This window comes from Tenrec ecaudatus, chromosome 4 (assembly GCF_050624435.1).
Source record: "Tenrec ecaudatus isolate mTenEca1 chromosome 4, mTenEca1.hap1, whole genome shotgun sequence".
NCBI classification, from domain to species: Eukaryota; Metazoa; Chordata; class Mammalia; order Afrosoricida; family Tenrecidae; genus Tenrec; species Tenrec ecaudatus.
The window spans coordinates 13,244,796-13,262,389 of NC_134533.1; the positions used below are offsets into that span (position 1 = coordinate 13,244,796).

General features: G+C 47.9%; 1 protein-coding gene across 1 annotated transcript; it reads right to left on the reverse strand.

Annotated features, from left to right (window-relative positions):
• Positions 1 to 390: 390 nt before the first annotated feature.
• On the reverse strand, positions 391 to 9,417 carry MS4A18 (membrane spanning 4-domains A18). The gene is made up of 6 exons (XM_075547562.1): positions 8,947 to 9,417; positions 7,441 to 7,563; positions 5,727 to 5,783; positions 3,064 to 3,177; positions 869 to 982; positions 391 to 633 (listed from the first exon to the last, which is right to left on the reverse strand). Exons 1-6 carry the CDS (start codon positions 9,415 to 9,417, stop codon positions 391 to 393), a joined length of 1,122 nt encoding a protein of 373 aa, XP_075403677.1.
• Between the last annotated feature and the right edge of the window lie 8,177 nt (positions 9,418 to 17,594).

Consider the following 17,594-nt stretch of genomic DNA (forward strand, 5'->3'; position numbering starts at 1 on the left):
AAGGTGGATTGCACGGAGAGAGAACATGTGGTGCGGAGGAGATGAAAAAGGCAGGAGAGCGAGCGGGTTGGTCACCGTGACGAAGCCACCTGGTGGCCAGAGCTGCGGGGTTAAGGTTGAGGGACAGATGTGGGGAAGGCTCAGGCCCACAGCAGAGGGGGAAACGAGAAACAGCACGCAGAGTCAAAGAGAAAGTACTTATGATTTAGAAAAATCCAAAATTTCATAACACAAATGAAGCTGGGGAGGTAGGAGGTTGAACATATTTTCTCCTCTTTGGTCCCGTGCGAGGGCTGGAGTCATAGTCCGGGAAGCTGCCGAGAGCAGGAAGGGTCTGCCACAGACGGCCCAGGTCATCTATTTCTGGGCCGGATCGGCTCTTCCCGGGGTTCAGGGTACAGAGGAGGGGACTTCCTGTGGCGCGGTGTTGGGGTAGGCATGGGTGGCAGCGTCGGTGGTAGCGTGGACAACACCAACAGCAGTGTTTACAGGGCTGGTGGCAACATTGACGTAGTTGGTGGTGGTGTTGCCCAGGCTGGCGGTAGGGTTCACGGGGCTGTGGGTGGCATTGTAAGGGCCGTTGACAGTGCTGATCGGGTTGGCTTTGAACAGGGTGGAAATCGATGTCATGTTCTGAAAAGCAAAGACCAGGAGGCGATCACAACCTAAATTACTCAGACTCGGAATCGAGAACTGAAAAAGAGGTTGCTCTTTCGGGTTCTTTAGCTTTGGGGTGACTTTGTCACACAGCAAAGCTTAACTGATATGCCTTTTCTTGAGCGTCATTCCCCTCCAAACTCTGGCCACCCCTCCCATCAGCCCTTCTCTACCAGGATGCTCTCTTTCTGGACGTCAGCCCAACACTCACTGTAGAGCGGTTCCAGCAGGTAGCTTGACACCCAAAATGAGAGACCACGCAAGTGAGGCAGAATTCCAGGAGGGCGAAGGGCAAGAGACTCCCGGAATAGACCACCAGATAAATCTAGAGGTCAAGAGGAATAGGAGGAGAGTTAGTCCTTAGGGGTCACCGTCTCGGCCACAGTCCACACATGAGAGGCTCACCTCGGGCAATCACACTACATGGCTTAGCTAGATGGCTGCAGACCTCCCTGCTTCGGGCCACTGGCAGCAGATGCTGTGGGGGCCTCCCTCCTCTGTCCCCCGTCTTCCCACAGAATACACTGGCCTGCCTTCTGACTGCCAGCCCCTGCATTTGTTGCCCTTGGGCTCCTTCCTCTGACCTGGAAGTCCACTTTGCTGTTTGCAGGACAGATCCCAAGTTCTGGGAATTCATGTTCCCGGAGAGCAACCAGCAGTCACTGGCTGTCAGGGGGTGGCGTTTGATACTCCAGCTCCTGTATTCCTGGCGTCCGAGACTCCGATCATGTGTTGTTCACTGTCTCTAGGAATTCCACCAGGGGCGAGCTCCAGTGGCCCTCAGTGGCACAGGACGTGATGCCACACCCTTTATGGGCTGCCTTCCCTCTATCTCATTGCCCCGCGACAGGCCTTGCCTGGTGGCGCAGTGGTTTTGTGTGTGGCTGCTCTCCAAAAGGTCAGCAGTTGGAACTCACCACCACCCGCATTTCGGGAGAAGGATGAGGCTTTCTACTCCCGGGAAAAGTTACAGTCTCGGAAACCCACAGGGACAGTTCTGCTCTGTCCTATCAGGTCACTGTGTGTCAAATGGACTCAATGGCAGTGAATTATTACTATTATTTTAGCTTGGCATTGCCTTCACTTCACCAATACTCTACTTGACTCGAAGTCTGCTTGTTGGGGGTTGGCCTCAGGGCTGGGCATCAGCAAGCTTGGGGCCATCAGTCCTGCCCCGCCCTTCTCAGGCCTGCTTCTGATGCTCCTGCCTGGCTGCAGTCTGTCTTTGGCAGGCAGGAGGTTCGTGGCGGGGCTGGTGGTGTATAGGGCGCAGGTAGACTGCACTAAACTGTGTCCCTTCAAAGTAGCTATTGCAATCTTGATCTTCATCCTTGAGGGCGTAATCCCGTTTGGAAATCGGGTTTTCTGTCGGCGTTCATAGGGATCCTGCTACGTGACTAGGGTTTTCTCTCTTACAATTATTAGTGTAGAATGTGACCCTAACCCATCACTTCTTCTCTTAGACTATTTATCGTGTTTTGGGTGAACGTTTTCCAGAGCCAATTGGTTTGCCATTTGACAATGCCTACACATTTGGATTGGTGACATGGATTACACCGTAACAACACGTCTCCCACTTTCTCCCTGGGTTTCCTGTTCTCATGCATCCTTTCCCCCTACTCCTTCCTGCCTTGTGAGCTTTCTTCCTCTGCAAGCGCTGCCCCTTTGATGTAGCTAGTTGACTAGTCTATGGAAGCACACCTCCCCGACGTGCCTGTTCACCTCGTAACTCAAAACGCACTCCCACTGTGTCACTGCCGACTCCTAGTGATCCCCAGGCAGAACACCAGAACAGTCATCCTCGACTTTTTTTTTCTTTTCACGATTTTTTGAGATTTGGTCACATTTTTTTCTACTCGACTCAGGACCTCCTGTCACACTCCCCGTCAGTGAGGGTTTTCAATCGCTGATGTTGTCACAAGCACAGGCAAGTCTTTTCTTCTGAGTTGCCTCTGGGGGAACAGGAATTGCCCAACCTTTGGTCAATTCATTCAGTGTTCACACCAGGAGGGGACTCTGAGATCAAGACATGGGGTTCATTATGCTTTCCTCCAAGGTCACAGGGCTTGGATCATGGCCAGATAATCACTAGGTGCAGTGGCGCTCCTGGATATCCCTGCTAATCATTTGGTCTGCCCTTGGAACCCAAAGGTTGGCAGTTCAATCCCACTCAGTGGTTCTGCACAAGAAAAGGTCTCGTGGTCTGCTTGCGCGCAGATCACAGCTATGACACACAGCTAGATCACAGTTCTCGGGGGGCAGTCCTGCTCTGTATGTATGGGGTTACCATGAGTTGGAATTACTGGACGGTGCACAACAGCAACAACAACTGTGGTGTTGTCTGAAGATGGACTTCTGCTGTGGAAGCAAGCCCGTAAGCTCTCCAGGTGTCTGGAAGCACAGGACCCAGGCAGATTGAAAGCTCACCATGGGAGTCAGGGCCATCTCTGTAATGAGAATGAAGATCCCACACAGAGAGAAGATCGCGCTGACGATGTTCATGCCCACGCTGCCATTCACCTGGAGGAGACAAGGGCGAGTGGGAGGCAGTGAGCAGAGTCTGAAGCTGGACTTGTGGGCCCTCTTGGCGGGTTCAGTACAGGAGACCTGGCTGCGGGGCGGGGAATCCTGTGTGTTCCAAGTGCAGTGAGGTGAGAAAGCGATTCTGTCACCAACGTGCAACACCCCGAATGCAGGGAAGAAGAAACTGTGTCTGGAAAAAATCATCAGGGGGATGAGATCCCGAGGGCTGGGTTCGAAGGAAACTAGGAACAGATAATGCTAGGAAAAAGAGCTCAGCAGGGGCTGGGGGAGAGGGAGTGAGCGGGGAACCCAGCTTTGCCTTCTCAGAAGGGAAGGGAGGCCTGCTCTAGCTGTGGCTCCTACTCAAGCTTCCTCCTCTGAGGGGGTTTTGGGTTGGGCAAGTGAAGGAAATGAAGAAGGGATGATGTCCCATATTTGGGATGAGGTGAGGTGCAGGGGCTCCCAGTTCCTGCTGATTCGATTCTGAGTTGGCCCTGTGTGCCTCCCAGCAGAACTGCTTCAAGAGGGTACCCCCTCGTTGGTGCTTTGGGAGATGAGCAGGCTTTTGGCTTCTCTGGAAGTAGAGTCACCCCTGCATCCATCTTTAGGCAATCAGCAGGGGACCTCCACTCTCTACACCGCTCAGGCCCTTCCAGAGGCAGAGCCGACAGGCACAACCCACCAAACAAAAGAGAACCCCCGAAGAAAGAAAGGGGCAAAATGCAAACCAGGGGCCATCCGCTCGAGCCTTAATCGTGGCGACTTCATGTGGTACCGAGAGCAGAAAGCCCAAACGCACTGAGAAGCCAGGCGTCTGAGCCAGAGGGGGCGAGGAGACCCTGGCATGGCAGACGCCTTTGGGAGGGTGTAGGGCTTCACACAAGATGTGGGCTGGGGCTTGATACGGTCTTGTTGGGATGTTAGCAGGCAGTGTAAGCCCCACTGATATTGGAGTGGTTGGGGTGTCAGGCTTCTGGAGGGAGGGAGACTGTAGGTCAGCACACTAGATTGTTGTTGTTGGGTGCCAGTGAGTTGATTCTCACCCAAAGAGACCTTATGCCCAAGAGAAAAAACACACTGCCTGCTCCTGCGGCATCGTCACAATTCTTCCTCTGGCTGAGCGAGCCAGTTGTTGCGGCCACGGTTTCAATCCAGTTCCTTGAGGCCCTTCCTCTTCTCTGCTGCCCCCTCTCCTTGACCAAACATGCTGTCCTTCTCCAGGGACTGGTCTCTTCTGACAATATGTCCAAAGCATGTAAGATGAGGTTTTGCCATCCTCGTCTCTAAGGAGCATTCTGTCTGCGCTTCTCCCGAGATGGACTGCTTTGTCCTTAGAGCAGTTCATGGTACATTTCAATATTCTTCTCAAGCACCACAATTCAAATGCATTGATTCTTCTTCTGTCCTCTTTATTCAATGAGCAACTTTCCTATGCATAGGAGGCAACAGAAAATATGGCTTGGGTCAGGCGTACTTTAGTGCTCAAAGTAACATCCTTGCTCTTCCACACTCTAAAGAGGTCTTCTGCAGCAGATTTCCCGAGTACAACTCATCTTTTGATCTCTTGATTGCTGCTTCCAGGATCATTGATTGTGGATCCAAGCAAGACAAAAAATCCTTGACAACCTCACCCTTTTCCCCATTTATCATGATGTCACCAATTGGTCCAGTTGCGAGGATTTTGGTCTTCTTTACATTGAGTCAATCCACGCTGAAGGCTGAAATCCTTGATCTTTACCACAAGTGCTTCAAGTCCTCCTCACTTTCAGCAAGCAAGCTTGTGTCACCTGCACATCTCAGGCTGTGAATAAGCCTTCCTCCAACCCTGAGGCCATGTTCTTCTGTATATAAATCAGTTTCTCTGATGATTTGCTCAGCATATAGATTGAACAAGTATAGTGAGAGGATACCACTTGGTAGCACATCTTTCTTGATTTCAAACCACTCACTATTCCCTTGTTCCCATTGCACAACTGCCTCTAGATCCATGTATAAGTTCCTCATGGGCACTGGGCCTGTGGCTGGGATTCTGAGTTATTCAAGTTGAATAATACCCTCACTTTTCCAGGCCATCCAAAGGCAAGCGCTGGCAACGTTTTATAGAGATGGAGCCATTGGAACATCCCACACACTTCCCCTTGGCCCAGCTTGGCCTACCTGCTGAAATCAGAGCACCCTAGGTCACTGGGCTGTGTGTATGAGTGATCTGCCCAAACCTTAGCATCTGTGAGCAAGCCAATGCAATGTTAGGAGAAGCACAGCTCTGGAACCAGAGAGCTCTGGGTTCACATCCCAGCTCTGCCCTTAATTCACTGTGTGATCTTTGGGAAGCCACATGACCTTTCTGTGCCCCAATCTCCTCCTTTACAAATTGAGGATAATTAAGTGTTCTCGACGAGTGAAGATGGAATGAAACAAGGTCTATAAAACCAGGGGACCCTGAACCAGGGCCAGCCCACACTGTTGATGGGAGGCCTCTCTCTCCATGTTTTGGAAGAAAGCTATATTCTTATCTCAGGGATTTGGAAGGATGGCCTGTCACTTACCATACATGGGCTGGGGTCCTTTGCTGCATGGACAGATAGGGATCCAGATATAATAAACTATAAGACAAAAAATAGAATAAGCAGCTTTGCAAAGATAACAATCCACCCCTAGATGTACCTGTCAAACGACATGTTCCATATACTATTTTCATAAGATGTGCTAGTCTATTTGCTATCTCTCAACAAGCCCACTCTCCCATGACTAGACCTCATGCCTTGATACTCAAACACCTGTGTGTTTAGACCCCCCCACCTGCCTTAAAAAGCTGAATGTTTCTTCAGGATGCTTTAAGTATGATTATTTTTCAGATTGAATCTTTTAATTCATTGCCTGGTCCAAACGCATTCATTGCTCACCTAGCCTGGCTTAATGAGCTTGGAAAGCCAGGGGCAGGGTAGTGTTGTGAACAGGGCCTTCGCCTGGGAGATAGGATGCCTAAGCTCCTGCCTTACGTCTGCTGCTAGCACACCTTGTGATTCTGGGAAAGTTACTGTTCCAGCCAGCTCTGATGCTGCTAGGTAGGTGATGGATATATGGATACAAGAGGAGATAAGAATACATTTATGAGAGCTTAGAATTAAAAGGGGCCTTGGGGCTCAGGAATTTCTCCCAGCACTTCCAAGTGTGGTGAAGTTGAATCTCTTAATAGGCTTCTTCTGTCCATAATCTTTGTGACTCCCTCCCAGTGAAGGGGTGGGTGCATGTAAATAGTGTAGAGGTTGCTAAGTTGGGAATTAGTCCACTTTGCCGCTCTGCTCAGTAGAAGAAGTATCTCAGAAGCAGGAATCCCATGGCCATAAAGAAAGAGCCACCAGCAGAGCTTGTGCAAGAAGTGGCAGAAGCAATAGTAACAACAGCATTGAGACCACAAGGCAGAGCAGGGTCGCTGCATGGAGACCACGAGGCAGGGCAGAGGAGACCGGCAGGCAGAGAGCTGGGCTTCTTGGCTCATGTAACAAAGCAGAGAGGCCAAGAAACCACGAAGCTGAGTGGCTGAGGATCAGAGAGAGACATGCTTACCAACATGGCTGAGAAGAGGCATCGTGGACCAAAGAATTGTATCCTTAACATTTTGGAAACTGTTAGCTTCCCAAATCAACCCCACAATCACGAGTCTTGTCTGTGAGTTCTGTGTGGTCATTGTGATGAATTATTGAATCCAGTGAGAGGTCAAGGTGTGGTGGGAAGGATGGTTGGTGTCAAATTGCCTTCTGGCAGTTGGCTTTAGGTTGGTGTGGAGTTTGAGTCCCCTTCTTTGTGTCTGTCCTATAGGGTCGTTCTGAGTTGGCATTGACTCAAGGGCAGTGAGCTGAGTTGTTGAGTTGAGATGAATTGGATTGTGTCCTTTCCAAATATGTCCTGTCATCCCATTTGGCAGCAGGGATTCTTTTTGAGGCGATTATAGGTGCAATTGCAGCCTCGTGACTTTTAAGATATCAAAAGAACCAAATACAGAGAAAAGCAAGCACTAGTGGAGGAAGATAGAAGCCATGTGAGAAAAAGATCTCCCACCCCCAAGTGACAAAGAGCAATCGGTGCCCTGAACCCAAACTTCTAGCTTCCCTAACTGTGAGAAAACACATTTCTAATCTTCAACACCACTCGTGTGTGATATTTCTGTGCTTTCAGCCTCTTGAAGCAATGGAGACACAAGGACTCAGATTATGGGCTCCTTCTTCCTCCAGGAAAGAGGCCATCTGGCCATGTACTCACAGACAGTCCTCCCCAGAACAGGTACCCCGAGGGTCCGGTCACCCACGTTTCTTGTCCTTTCGGATACAGTAAGGGATTGATCCCCCAAAAGATGTGCATCAGGCCGATGAGGATCTGGATGGCCTGGTGGGAGAACAAGTTGGGGTGAGAGATCTGGGGCCTTAGGGGCATCCTGGAATCATCTGGGCTACCCTGTAGACCACCAAGGTCAGCATCCCTGGGGTCCATGTCTAGGTTAAAAAATACAACTCCACAAGGGATGCAAACCACATGTTTGAAGGGAAGGCGAGATTGCTTGAGGCAGAGGAAACGTATTTTCTCTTCAAGCTGGTCCACCAGTGTGCGGAGAAACGGCTTTATCCTGCCTTTGGCAGCCAACCACTGGGGCTTGTGTCCTGGCTCAGGTCCTGGCTGTAGGCCAAGACTGACCCTCTTCGTGTCTGAAGTTCCTTATTGTAAGATGGGGTGATACTATACGGCTTGTGCAGGGTGGTTGTAGGGATTCGAGGAAATGTTCGCTGAACTTGAAAACCAACACCTGACAGGAAGTAGATATCTCAGCTCCCTCTGCTCTACCCAAACCCAAACCCAAACCCAAACCCAAATCAACCAAACTCACTGCCATTGAGTCAATGCTGACTCAGGGCAACCCTATAGGACAGGGTAGAACTGCCCTGTGGATTTCCAAGACTGTAACTCTTTACGGGAGTAGAAAGCCCCATCTTTTCCCCCTCTGCCCCACATCTCACCCTATACCTATACCCATTCCTTGAAATGAACCTTTCTTCCTGGCCCTGAGTATCCAGTGAGGTTATTTATAAGTGATTCCAACTCATAGTGAGCTGAACATGTAAAGTCACCCTATCAGCTTTCGGTCATCTTTGTGAAAAGAGACAGACAGACACAGCTTTCTCCTACAGAGCCACTGGTGTGCTTGGCTTGCTGATCTTTCAGTCAGCAGTCAAGGGCTTCACCACTGCTCCACCAGGGCTCCTTTGCCTCTTGATAGACCTTCTCATTCTAAGGAGGATGACCTGATGGGGGACGGTGTCCCTTAGGTCACAGCAAATGTACTTGGCTGTGAAACCGGGATCTCCTGCCCCGGATAAGTAGAAGGAGGCTTTGTCCCTTGTACATCTACTTCCAAAGACCATAGATGGGGAGAAAGGCAAAGAAGGGACTGGCCTCCTGGGTATAGTCTTTATAAATAGTCACTCTCTCTTCAAAGCTTAGTAAAGTGGAGGGGCAGCGAAGAAGAGGAAGGCCGTCAATGAGATGGGTTGGCACAGTGGCTGCAACAATGGGCTCAAGCCCAGGCTACGCAAGACCGTCCAGTGCTTCACTCCTTTGTACTTGGGGTCGCTATGGGTTGGAACCAACTCGGCAGCACCTGACAACGCCAACAACACCCTCCCTTCTGTCCTTTGCCCTCTAAGTCTGCTCCCTTCTTCGTGCAAGGTCACTAGGAACAGACTCAAACCAAAGAGAAAAGGAAGCCGCACTCACCCCCAATGTCCTGACCTCCTCGTTTATGAATTCCTTGGGATCGAATGTGGAAAAGGATCCGAACGACATGTTCCACTGAAATGGGTTTGAGGCGCCTGTGGGCGGAGGGATGAAGTTTGGAGGGTTCTGAGGGGCCTGGGGCAGGGTCTGGACATTGGTTGTTCTTGATGCATCCTGAATCACTGTGGGTGCAGTCTGCAAACACGCTTGTTCTGCTGGATACTGGAGGATGATGGGTAGGCTCTGTGCCACTGCCACTCCTGCTGGGTTCTGGAGCACCACGGGAGAGCTCTGTAAATGCACTCTCCCGGCATCACCCTGGACCATGCTTGTGGAGGCTGCGTGAGCAATCACCCCTGGAGTCTGACCAGGGCTTCCAGCAGCCACAGGGTACCTGGGCTTGGTGGCATGGACATCAATGGGGGCAATCACACCAGGAACACCGTCGGTTCCCATCTTCAGTGTAGTCATGGTGTACCACTGCTGCAAAACATGCAAGAAATTGTATTTTCTCTCTTCTGAAAAAAAAATAATGCACTTCACTCTACTCTCATCTCAGCTTCATCTTCATTAAAAATAGAAATGACCCAGCACAGCATTATGCTTTATAAGCTTCCTGTCTTACTTAGAGTCTCTTAGATTTACCCATCCTGCCTCTCATAATCAGAAAAGCATTAAAAACAAAACATAAAATAGCTCAGCAAAAAAGGAAGCATAAAAAATTAAAAAGTAGAACAAATTTAAACGGATCATAAGGGAGATAGAATGATAGAGTGCTAAATTTTAACCTAACTGCATCTGCAACTTTCCAATGCATTCTGCATGACAGCAAAGCTATGCACATCCCTGATCCACGGTCACAGGGGCTTAATGCACATGTGTGCTGCACATGTAAAGCGGCCTTAGCTCCTTATAGAAGCTCTGTTCATAATTTGGGTAGTGTTTTTTTTTGCAGGTTTGTGGTCAGTATTTTAGTCAATCTAAACCACTGCCTCCCAGAGGAGCCTGGTGGCGCTGTTGCTTAATCACTGGGTGATTGAAACCCTGCCAGCGTTGCCTCTCCATCCAGCCCCCTGCTCTGTGGGGGTTTGGGATTGGGACAGAAGACTACAGAGGGATGGGAGGCTATGTAGGCTACGTCATGTGTAGTGGGAGTGAGGGAAAGTAGTTCACGCAGAGAAGAACGAAGCTGACCTGGGGAGCGGAGGAAGGGAGAAAAGAGGAGAAAGCAGAGAAGGAGGAGGAGGAGGGAAAGGAGGAGGGGAAGATGAGGAGGAGGAGGAGGAGGAAGAGAAGAAGAAGGATGAAGAGAATAAACTAAAAGGAAGATAAAATGGGTGTGATGGCTCAGACAGCCCTGGGTTCATTGCTGAGTTCATTGCTGGGTTCATTGCTGGAGTTCATTGCTGGGTTCATTGCCGAGCGCTTCCACTCCCGAGGCGCCTGTCCTAGAGTGAGCTGCATAAGCTCTCCACGCCTCGGTTTTCTTAGCTATCAAAACCTTATCTGTACACATGGCTATATTAAGTCCGTTCCCAGCCACGGCGAACCACGGTGCGCTCGCTCCAAAATATTTTCAACCGCTGAGTTTTTATTGGGGGGGAAAATCATACATAGGTCTCCAAGCTTTTCTTTCTTTTCCCCTCCAGTTTTATTGGCATAGAATCGCCATCATACAATCCAATTGTTCAATCATGTCAAGAAGAATTGTACAATCATCGCCACAATCAATTTCAGATCAGTTTCCTCCACCCCCCTCCCATGACGGAATCACCTTTAAAACGAGCTGTGTGAGCACATTCAGTTCTCGTGCTCCCACCTTCACGGTTTACTCCCCAAATCCTCTCCCACTCCCATCTCACCCCTCCTCACCCTACATCCCTGACAAATCCTTGCATGTTATTGTCTCCATGCATTCCGTCTTTCTGTGCTCCATAAGCTGTTAAACCCAGCAGAAACAATAAAGAACAGAAACACAATGAAATGGTAAGGACAAAACAATAGCAATATAAAGATAAAAAAATGCCACCATGTGCAGGAAAAAAAAGACCCTCCATCAATATCCAAAAACCCAGGATCAAGTAAGAGATCCTTGCACCTAGAACAAATTTAGGTTGGGTCTAGACTCTAGAGAGAGGTCAACTGGCCAAGTATCAAATTTTATTCAGCCTATCAGGATTAAAATGATCGATGTCCGATACCAAGGCTGTTCCAGACCTTTGCCTGTGGCTAGGGGGGATCTTCCAATGACTTAATCTGACTAGATACTCTGCAGATGGGTTTGGGCCTCCCACTATCCTCTACAGCTTTCTACAAATTGGGTGTTCACAATTTAAGCTCTGATACTTTTTTGTCATATTTGAATTTTGTACTTGTCATCTTTGGATCACGCAAGCGGATGTGTGCTTCTTCTGTGTGAACTTAGTTGACTCCTTGCTTAGATGGCTGCTTGTTGGAAAACAAGCCTTTAAAACCCCAGACACTATTCTGATCGATAGCCGGGCACCATCTATTTTCTTCACCACACTCTGCTGTAGCATCCTTATCATCAGCGATCATTTCATGAAGGCACGTATCAAGCCTTTCTTCTGGTCCAGGCCTTTCTTCTGAAGGGAGTAAGGGGGAATTTTGGTAGCAGTCAAGAGTGTCGACTGCTTGTACCATCCAAGGACCCCTTTCCTTATGTATCAACGGAGGGTAGCAACAACTCCTTTCCCAAAGGTACGAGAGATAATGGACAGAGAGCTCCTGGCACAGAGGTGGGCAGAGGGAATACTCCGTATTTGTTGTTTTTTGAAGGACAGGGACTATCTGTAAGAAAAGGACCAATGTTTGGAACACTTTTGTCAAGTGATCTCAAACGCTCTTGTTTCCAGTACTGCCAGCAGTCTTTCTCTGAGTGCGGTCTCTACACCAGCAGCATCAGCATCACTGGACAACTTCTTACAAATTCAAAGTCTCAGTCTCCTTTCCAGATCTACTGAATCAGAAACTCCAGGGGTGGTGACCAGTGGTCTGTGTTTTAGCCAACTCTCCAGGTGATACTGATGCTGCTGAAATTTGAAAACCACTTTCCCACAGAAAACGTCCTAAGTTTCTCCCTGGCGGTATCCTTTCCCTTTCTTTGGTTGGACCTCAGTAGTTAACATGACTGGCAACAGGTGCAACGATGGGTTTCTCCCTGCTGAATGACGAAGCAGAAAAAGATGAGTGGTGAGGATGGAAAGACACAGGGAAACAAATCAGTGCAATGCACTAAGGGGCCATGCAAACATTAGTCTTTACAAGCCTGAGACCAGAAGAACTAGCTGGTGCCCAGCTACCACTATCTGTGCTATGGAAAGATTCACATTAGAAGGTCTTGGATAGAGGGGGATTAAAGTATGGACCATAATTCAAAAATCTTAAAAGAGATCTGGCTTGCTGGTTGGGTATAGACTGGTGGGGCAGCCAAGACCATAGTTCCAGACCCATCAGGCCTGGAACTGAGCTAACCTCCGCGTTAGGATAATCAACCATCTAGGATCAAAGGGCGACCTTCAGCCAGTGACAGAGTGTAGAGTCTTACGAAAGAGGGAGAGATGGAAATAAGGACTTACAGGGAGAAAGTGGGACAAGTGATGGTAGATTGAGGGTATTAAAAGGGATGCGTTGAATTAGAATGTGTATGGAATATTGAATGTAAAACTCTATGATCTCTATAACCCTTCACCTAATTCACAATAAAAGTTTAAAAAATGAAAAGATTAAAAAAAACCTGGCTATGTAGTCAATGAGCCCTGATGGTGTGTGGACTCCCCTGCTCAGCAAAAGGTGGGCAGTTCGAATCCATGCGCTACTCCACAGGAGAAAGATTACAACCTTGGAAACCCGACGGGAGCATGTCTACTCTGTCCTGTGGGATCACCAGGAGTTGAAATGGGCTCAATGGAAATACGTTTTTTTGGTTTTTCAGTATAGAACCTCAGGATTGTTCTTCATCTTAAAAAAGGTTTTTTTTTTTTTTCATTGTTGTTCAAAATATACAAAGTATACATACAGCAGTCCTTTGTTTCTTTATGTGCTATTGATCGACACGGAGGACATCTTCCAGGCAAGAATTATTACCCTTCTTTTAAAAAAACAATTTATGTAATTTTTAATTATCCTTCTGGTATGCATGGTTCTTCCCTCATGAAGAAGAACTCCCTGGCCCCTCAGCTTTCTTTCTGGCCTTTCTAGCTGCTGTGGCCCCCCCTGAGTCCCCTTCCAACTCTACTCTCCCGCAGACAACTGAGAGCTGAGCTGCTAATGAAGTCCCACCCAGTGTAATCATAAAAGAGCCTCTGCACCCAGAGAACCACCCGGGACTCTGCAGGTGGTCTGATGGGCCCATGCTTAGGAAGCTCCCAGCCGCAGATCTGGGACTCTGTCTGTCATCTTCCTTGGGATGTTTCTATATTTCAAAAGGCCCGTTCTGCCCACCAGGCAGCATTTGGATGGCAGAATGCTCCCCAAGGTCAATGGAGGCTGTCGTTGGCAGTGTGTGCCATTTTCCCCTAGACAAGAGTTTATCCTCTGCTTTCTGAGAGGAATAGTAGTTACCTCGTGAGAGGGATTTACGACTGTGGATGTTTACGCTGTATAGCCCCTTGCGCATCAACCAATTCCTTTCAGCTATTTACTGTTGTTTTGACCATTTGCAGACAAGCAACTGAGGTGAAGAGAGGTCAAGTCATTTAACCACAGGCATGCAACTAGGAAACACTACTGAAGCTGCGGCTTGCGCCTTCCATGCACACAATGAAGGCTTTGTACATCAAGACCTCTGAAAGCTGGAACGGACACTGACTTGTTTCTCTGCATCTCCCAAGTTTCCAGTCTTTGACTGGGTGTGGCCACCGCTTTTCAGTTGCTCTCTATGTAGTGGAAAATACTCATGTTTTCCTTCTCTGACAGGTCCTGATGGTCACCAATCTTACTGCATTCTGTTTCCTGATTTGAGAAAGCGGAAAAACTGCCTACCTTCCTCTTTCCAAGAAGTCTCCGTTTTTTTCCATTGTTAGGTGCCATCGAGTCGGCTCTGACTCATAGCGACCCCTATGGATAACGAACCCAAACAAAACCCTGTCCGGTCCTGCACCAGTCTCACACTTGGTCTTTTCGAGCCCGCTGTTGTAGGCACCGTGCCCGTCCATCTCCTTGAGGCCCTTCTTTTGTGCTGCCCCTCTGCTTCACCAAGGCTGATGTCTTTCTCCATGGACTGGTTTCTCCTGGAGACATGCCCAAAGTCGTGAGACAAAGGCTCACCATTCTCGCTTCTAAGGAGCGTGCTGGCTGCACTTCTTCTAAGACAGATCTGTTTGTTCTTTTGGAAGCCCAGGGTACTTTTAATACTCTATTTATCAACACCATCATGCAAAATGCATTCTTCTTTGGTCTTTCTTGTTTCAATGTCCACCTTTCACATGCTAGGAGGTGACTGAGGAATCTCTGGGTGGTGTGAACGATGAACCACTTGGGTACTAACTGAGAGGTTGGCGGTTCTCATCCACCCAGAGACACCTCAAAAGAAAGACCCGATACTCTGTTGGCCAGCCATGGAAAGCCCTGTAGAGGGCAGCTCTTCTCTGACCCAGGAGTGAGTCAGATCTGACAAAGTTCTCTTTCAGCACAGCAGTCTTGCTTGTACGCATGGGGAAAACACACCGAAAAAAATAAAAGCCACAAGACAACCTGAAACCGACATGGCAGCTAGACCCAGGAATGGGCACTGCTGGCCCCCCAACAACTCCATTTCCTCTAAGGGGCAAAGAAAGGCAGGTGACTGGTGGCCAGAAGCCATTCCACCAGCTCGGGTGGAGGTCCCATGTCAATCAGGCCACAATGCACTGATGGTGGATTCAGTCAGACGGTTCATCCAGAGAAACCTCACAGGAGTTTCCAACCTTCTGGCTTCACACTGTTATGTTCTAATACAGAGAGATTAACTAATTTCTAGAATTTATCAGGCCAGCCTTGCTGAAATCCAATAGTCTATACCAAGTGCTTTTATAGAAAGGGAATACGTGGATGCCCGTCTCTGTGCAGTTCCCAGGACACTTCCCAGGCCCCATCCCGATCCTTGACTGACCCACTGCCTTACAGATTTTGAGGATGAAGCCAGAGACACTTTACCGTGTAGTCCCGCAGATTCCGCGTTCCTTCTTCGGGCTCAGTGGGGCTCTGTAGCGTGGTCTAGAAATGCCTCATGTAGTAAGAAAAAAAAAATTAGGTTTATCTTTGCAGTTCCAAAGTCCCCTTAGCAGTTTCACCTAAGTCAAACAATGAATGTGTTGTCTGACTTCCAAGTTCAAGTCCTTTGCCCATTAGAGTACAGCTAGTCTTGGCTGCAATGGGGCTCCTTCGACACGCCTTCCACAGCTGTCTGTGAGAAAGTGTGAAACCCAGAAGTGAAGCTATTAGGACCTTGTGAGACAATAAATCATACCCAATAAGCAATTCATGAGTATTTATTGCATGTACACTGTCAGATGTGCAATAAAAATTCATTTATTGCTTGCTTAGCACATTTTGTAGTTACTGTATGTCTATACTGCCTTGTAGATTTTATTTATTTATTTTAATTAAAAGATCATTTTATTGGGGTCTCTTACAGCTCTTATAACAATCCATACATCAATTGTATCAAGCACATTTGTACATATGTTGCCATCATTCTTTTCTAAACATTTATGTTCTATTGAACCCTTGGTATCAACTTCTTTTTTTTCCCCTCCTTCCCACTTTCTCCCATCGTTTTGTAGATTTAAAAAGTGTAATTCTCACAACTGAACCAATAGACAGCATCATGGTAAATGAAGAAAAGATTAAAATTGTCAAGGATTTCGTTTTTCTGTGATAGTTAAGTTTTTTTTCCCTCCACCAACATGGCTCCCATAGGAACATGTGGGCCGAATTTACCCTGCCAATCAGGTTGCAACTTGATTGGAGGGTGATGGAGATAAATGGCCCTCTGAGGCTGCCTTCTTCCTCTCTTCTTCCTGGTGAATAGACCAGTGTGCTGCTCCCTGACTTAGCCACCTGTGAGCCGAGCCAAGCCGTGGCTCCTGGTGGATCTTGTCGCAGTGCCATGCATCGCTGTGCCTTGAGGCTCCATCATGACCTACTTTGCTACTGGCTTCTGCTACGTCTCAACATCGCATCATCCTGCTCTTGCCATCTCCACCTTGCAGTGTCTGTTGCCTGCAGGCTGATTCTGCTCGTCTTGCCCGAGGGAAGACTCTGCACCTCCTGCCAGCCACCTCACTGTCTGCTTCCTTGATCTTGGACCAGTGGCTGCCATGAGTTGGAAGGAACTTCAGTATATTAACTGTCCCATGAAAGAGATTTGGACAGCCTCCCCCTGTACTGCTGTTAATTGCTTCTCACTATATATATATATATATATATATATATATATATATATCCTGATTTTGTTTCACTAGAGAACCCTGCCTAACACAACACCATATTGTATTGAGCAAATCTATTATATAAGATCAAGGGCTTCACTTTGAGGATTAAGGTGCACTTGACCCAAGCCACATGATTTTAATCACTTTTTGTGCATGCGTAAGTTGGACAAGGAATAAGGAAGACTGAAGAAGTCTTGGTGCATTTGAATGATGATGTTGGTGAGGGATGTTGAAAGTTTCATGGACTGCCCAAAGAATAAGCAAATACGTCTTAGAAGTGCAACCAGAATGCTCCTTAGAAGGAAGGACAGCGAGACCTGGTGTTAGCACTTTGGCCATGTTACCAGGATATCCCTGGAAAAAGACATCATGCTTGGTAAAGTAGAGAGTCAGCAAAACAGAGGAAGAGACTTAAATAGATGGATTGACTCAGTGGTTTCAACAATGGGCTCAAATACAATTGTGAGGCTTGGACTGGACCGGACAGTGTTTCATCCTGTTGTACACAGGGGTGCTGTGAGGTGGCGCCAGCACACGGGCACCTAATTACAACAACGGCAACCTCTTACAGGAAATACCTGTGTAGGCAAGTGCACAGGGACCAAAATTTATGAGTGACTGCCAAGGATGGGTGGGAGGGAGAAATGGGGAGATATTTCTTGAGGAGTACTACATTTCTCTTAAGGGTGATAAGAAAATTGGAAATGGAGGGTGGTAATAAATGAAAACATGGCAGGCATAATTAATATCACTGAATTGCACACATGAAGTTGTTGAAATGAACAACATGTTGTTTGATATATTTCACCACCAGATATTTTTAAAAAAAATAGATCTTCAGGGAAGACCTTCAAAGCATATTTCTGTTCTCCTTTATCCCCAGTCCTCACTTCTACCAGCTCTTGCTGTTTGAGGGTGGACTAGGAGGAAGTGCCCTTTACGGCTGGCTTATTTTCCAGTCTATTTTATTTTCATTTAAAAATCATTTTATTGGGGGCTCATACAACTCTTATCACAATCTATCCATCATCCATCTATTGTGTCGAGCACATTTGTACATTTGTTGCCCTCATCATTCTCAAAACATTTACTTTCTACTTGAGCCCTTGGTGTCAGCTCCTCATTTCTCCCCTCCCTCCCCCACGAACCCTTCATAATTTATAAATTATTATTTTTTCATGTCTTAACCTGTCCAACGTCTCCCTTCACCCA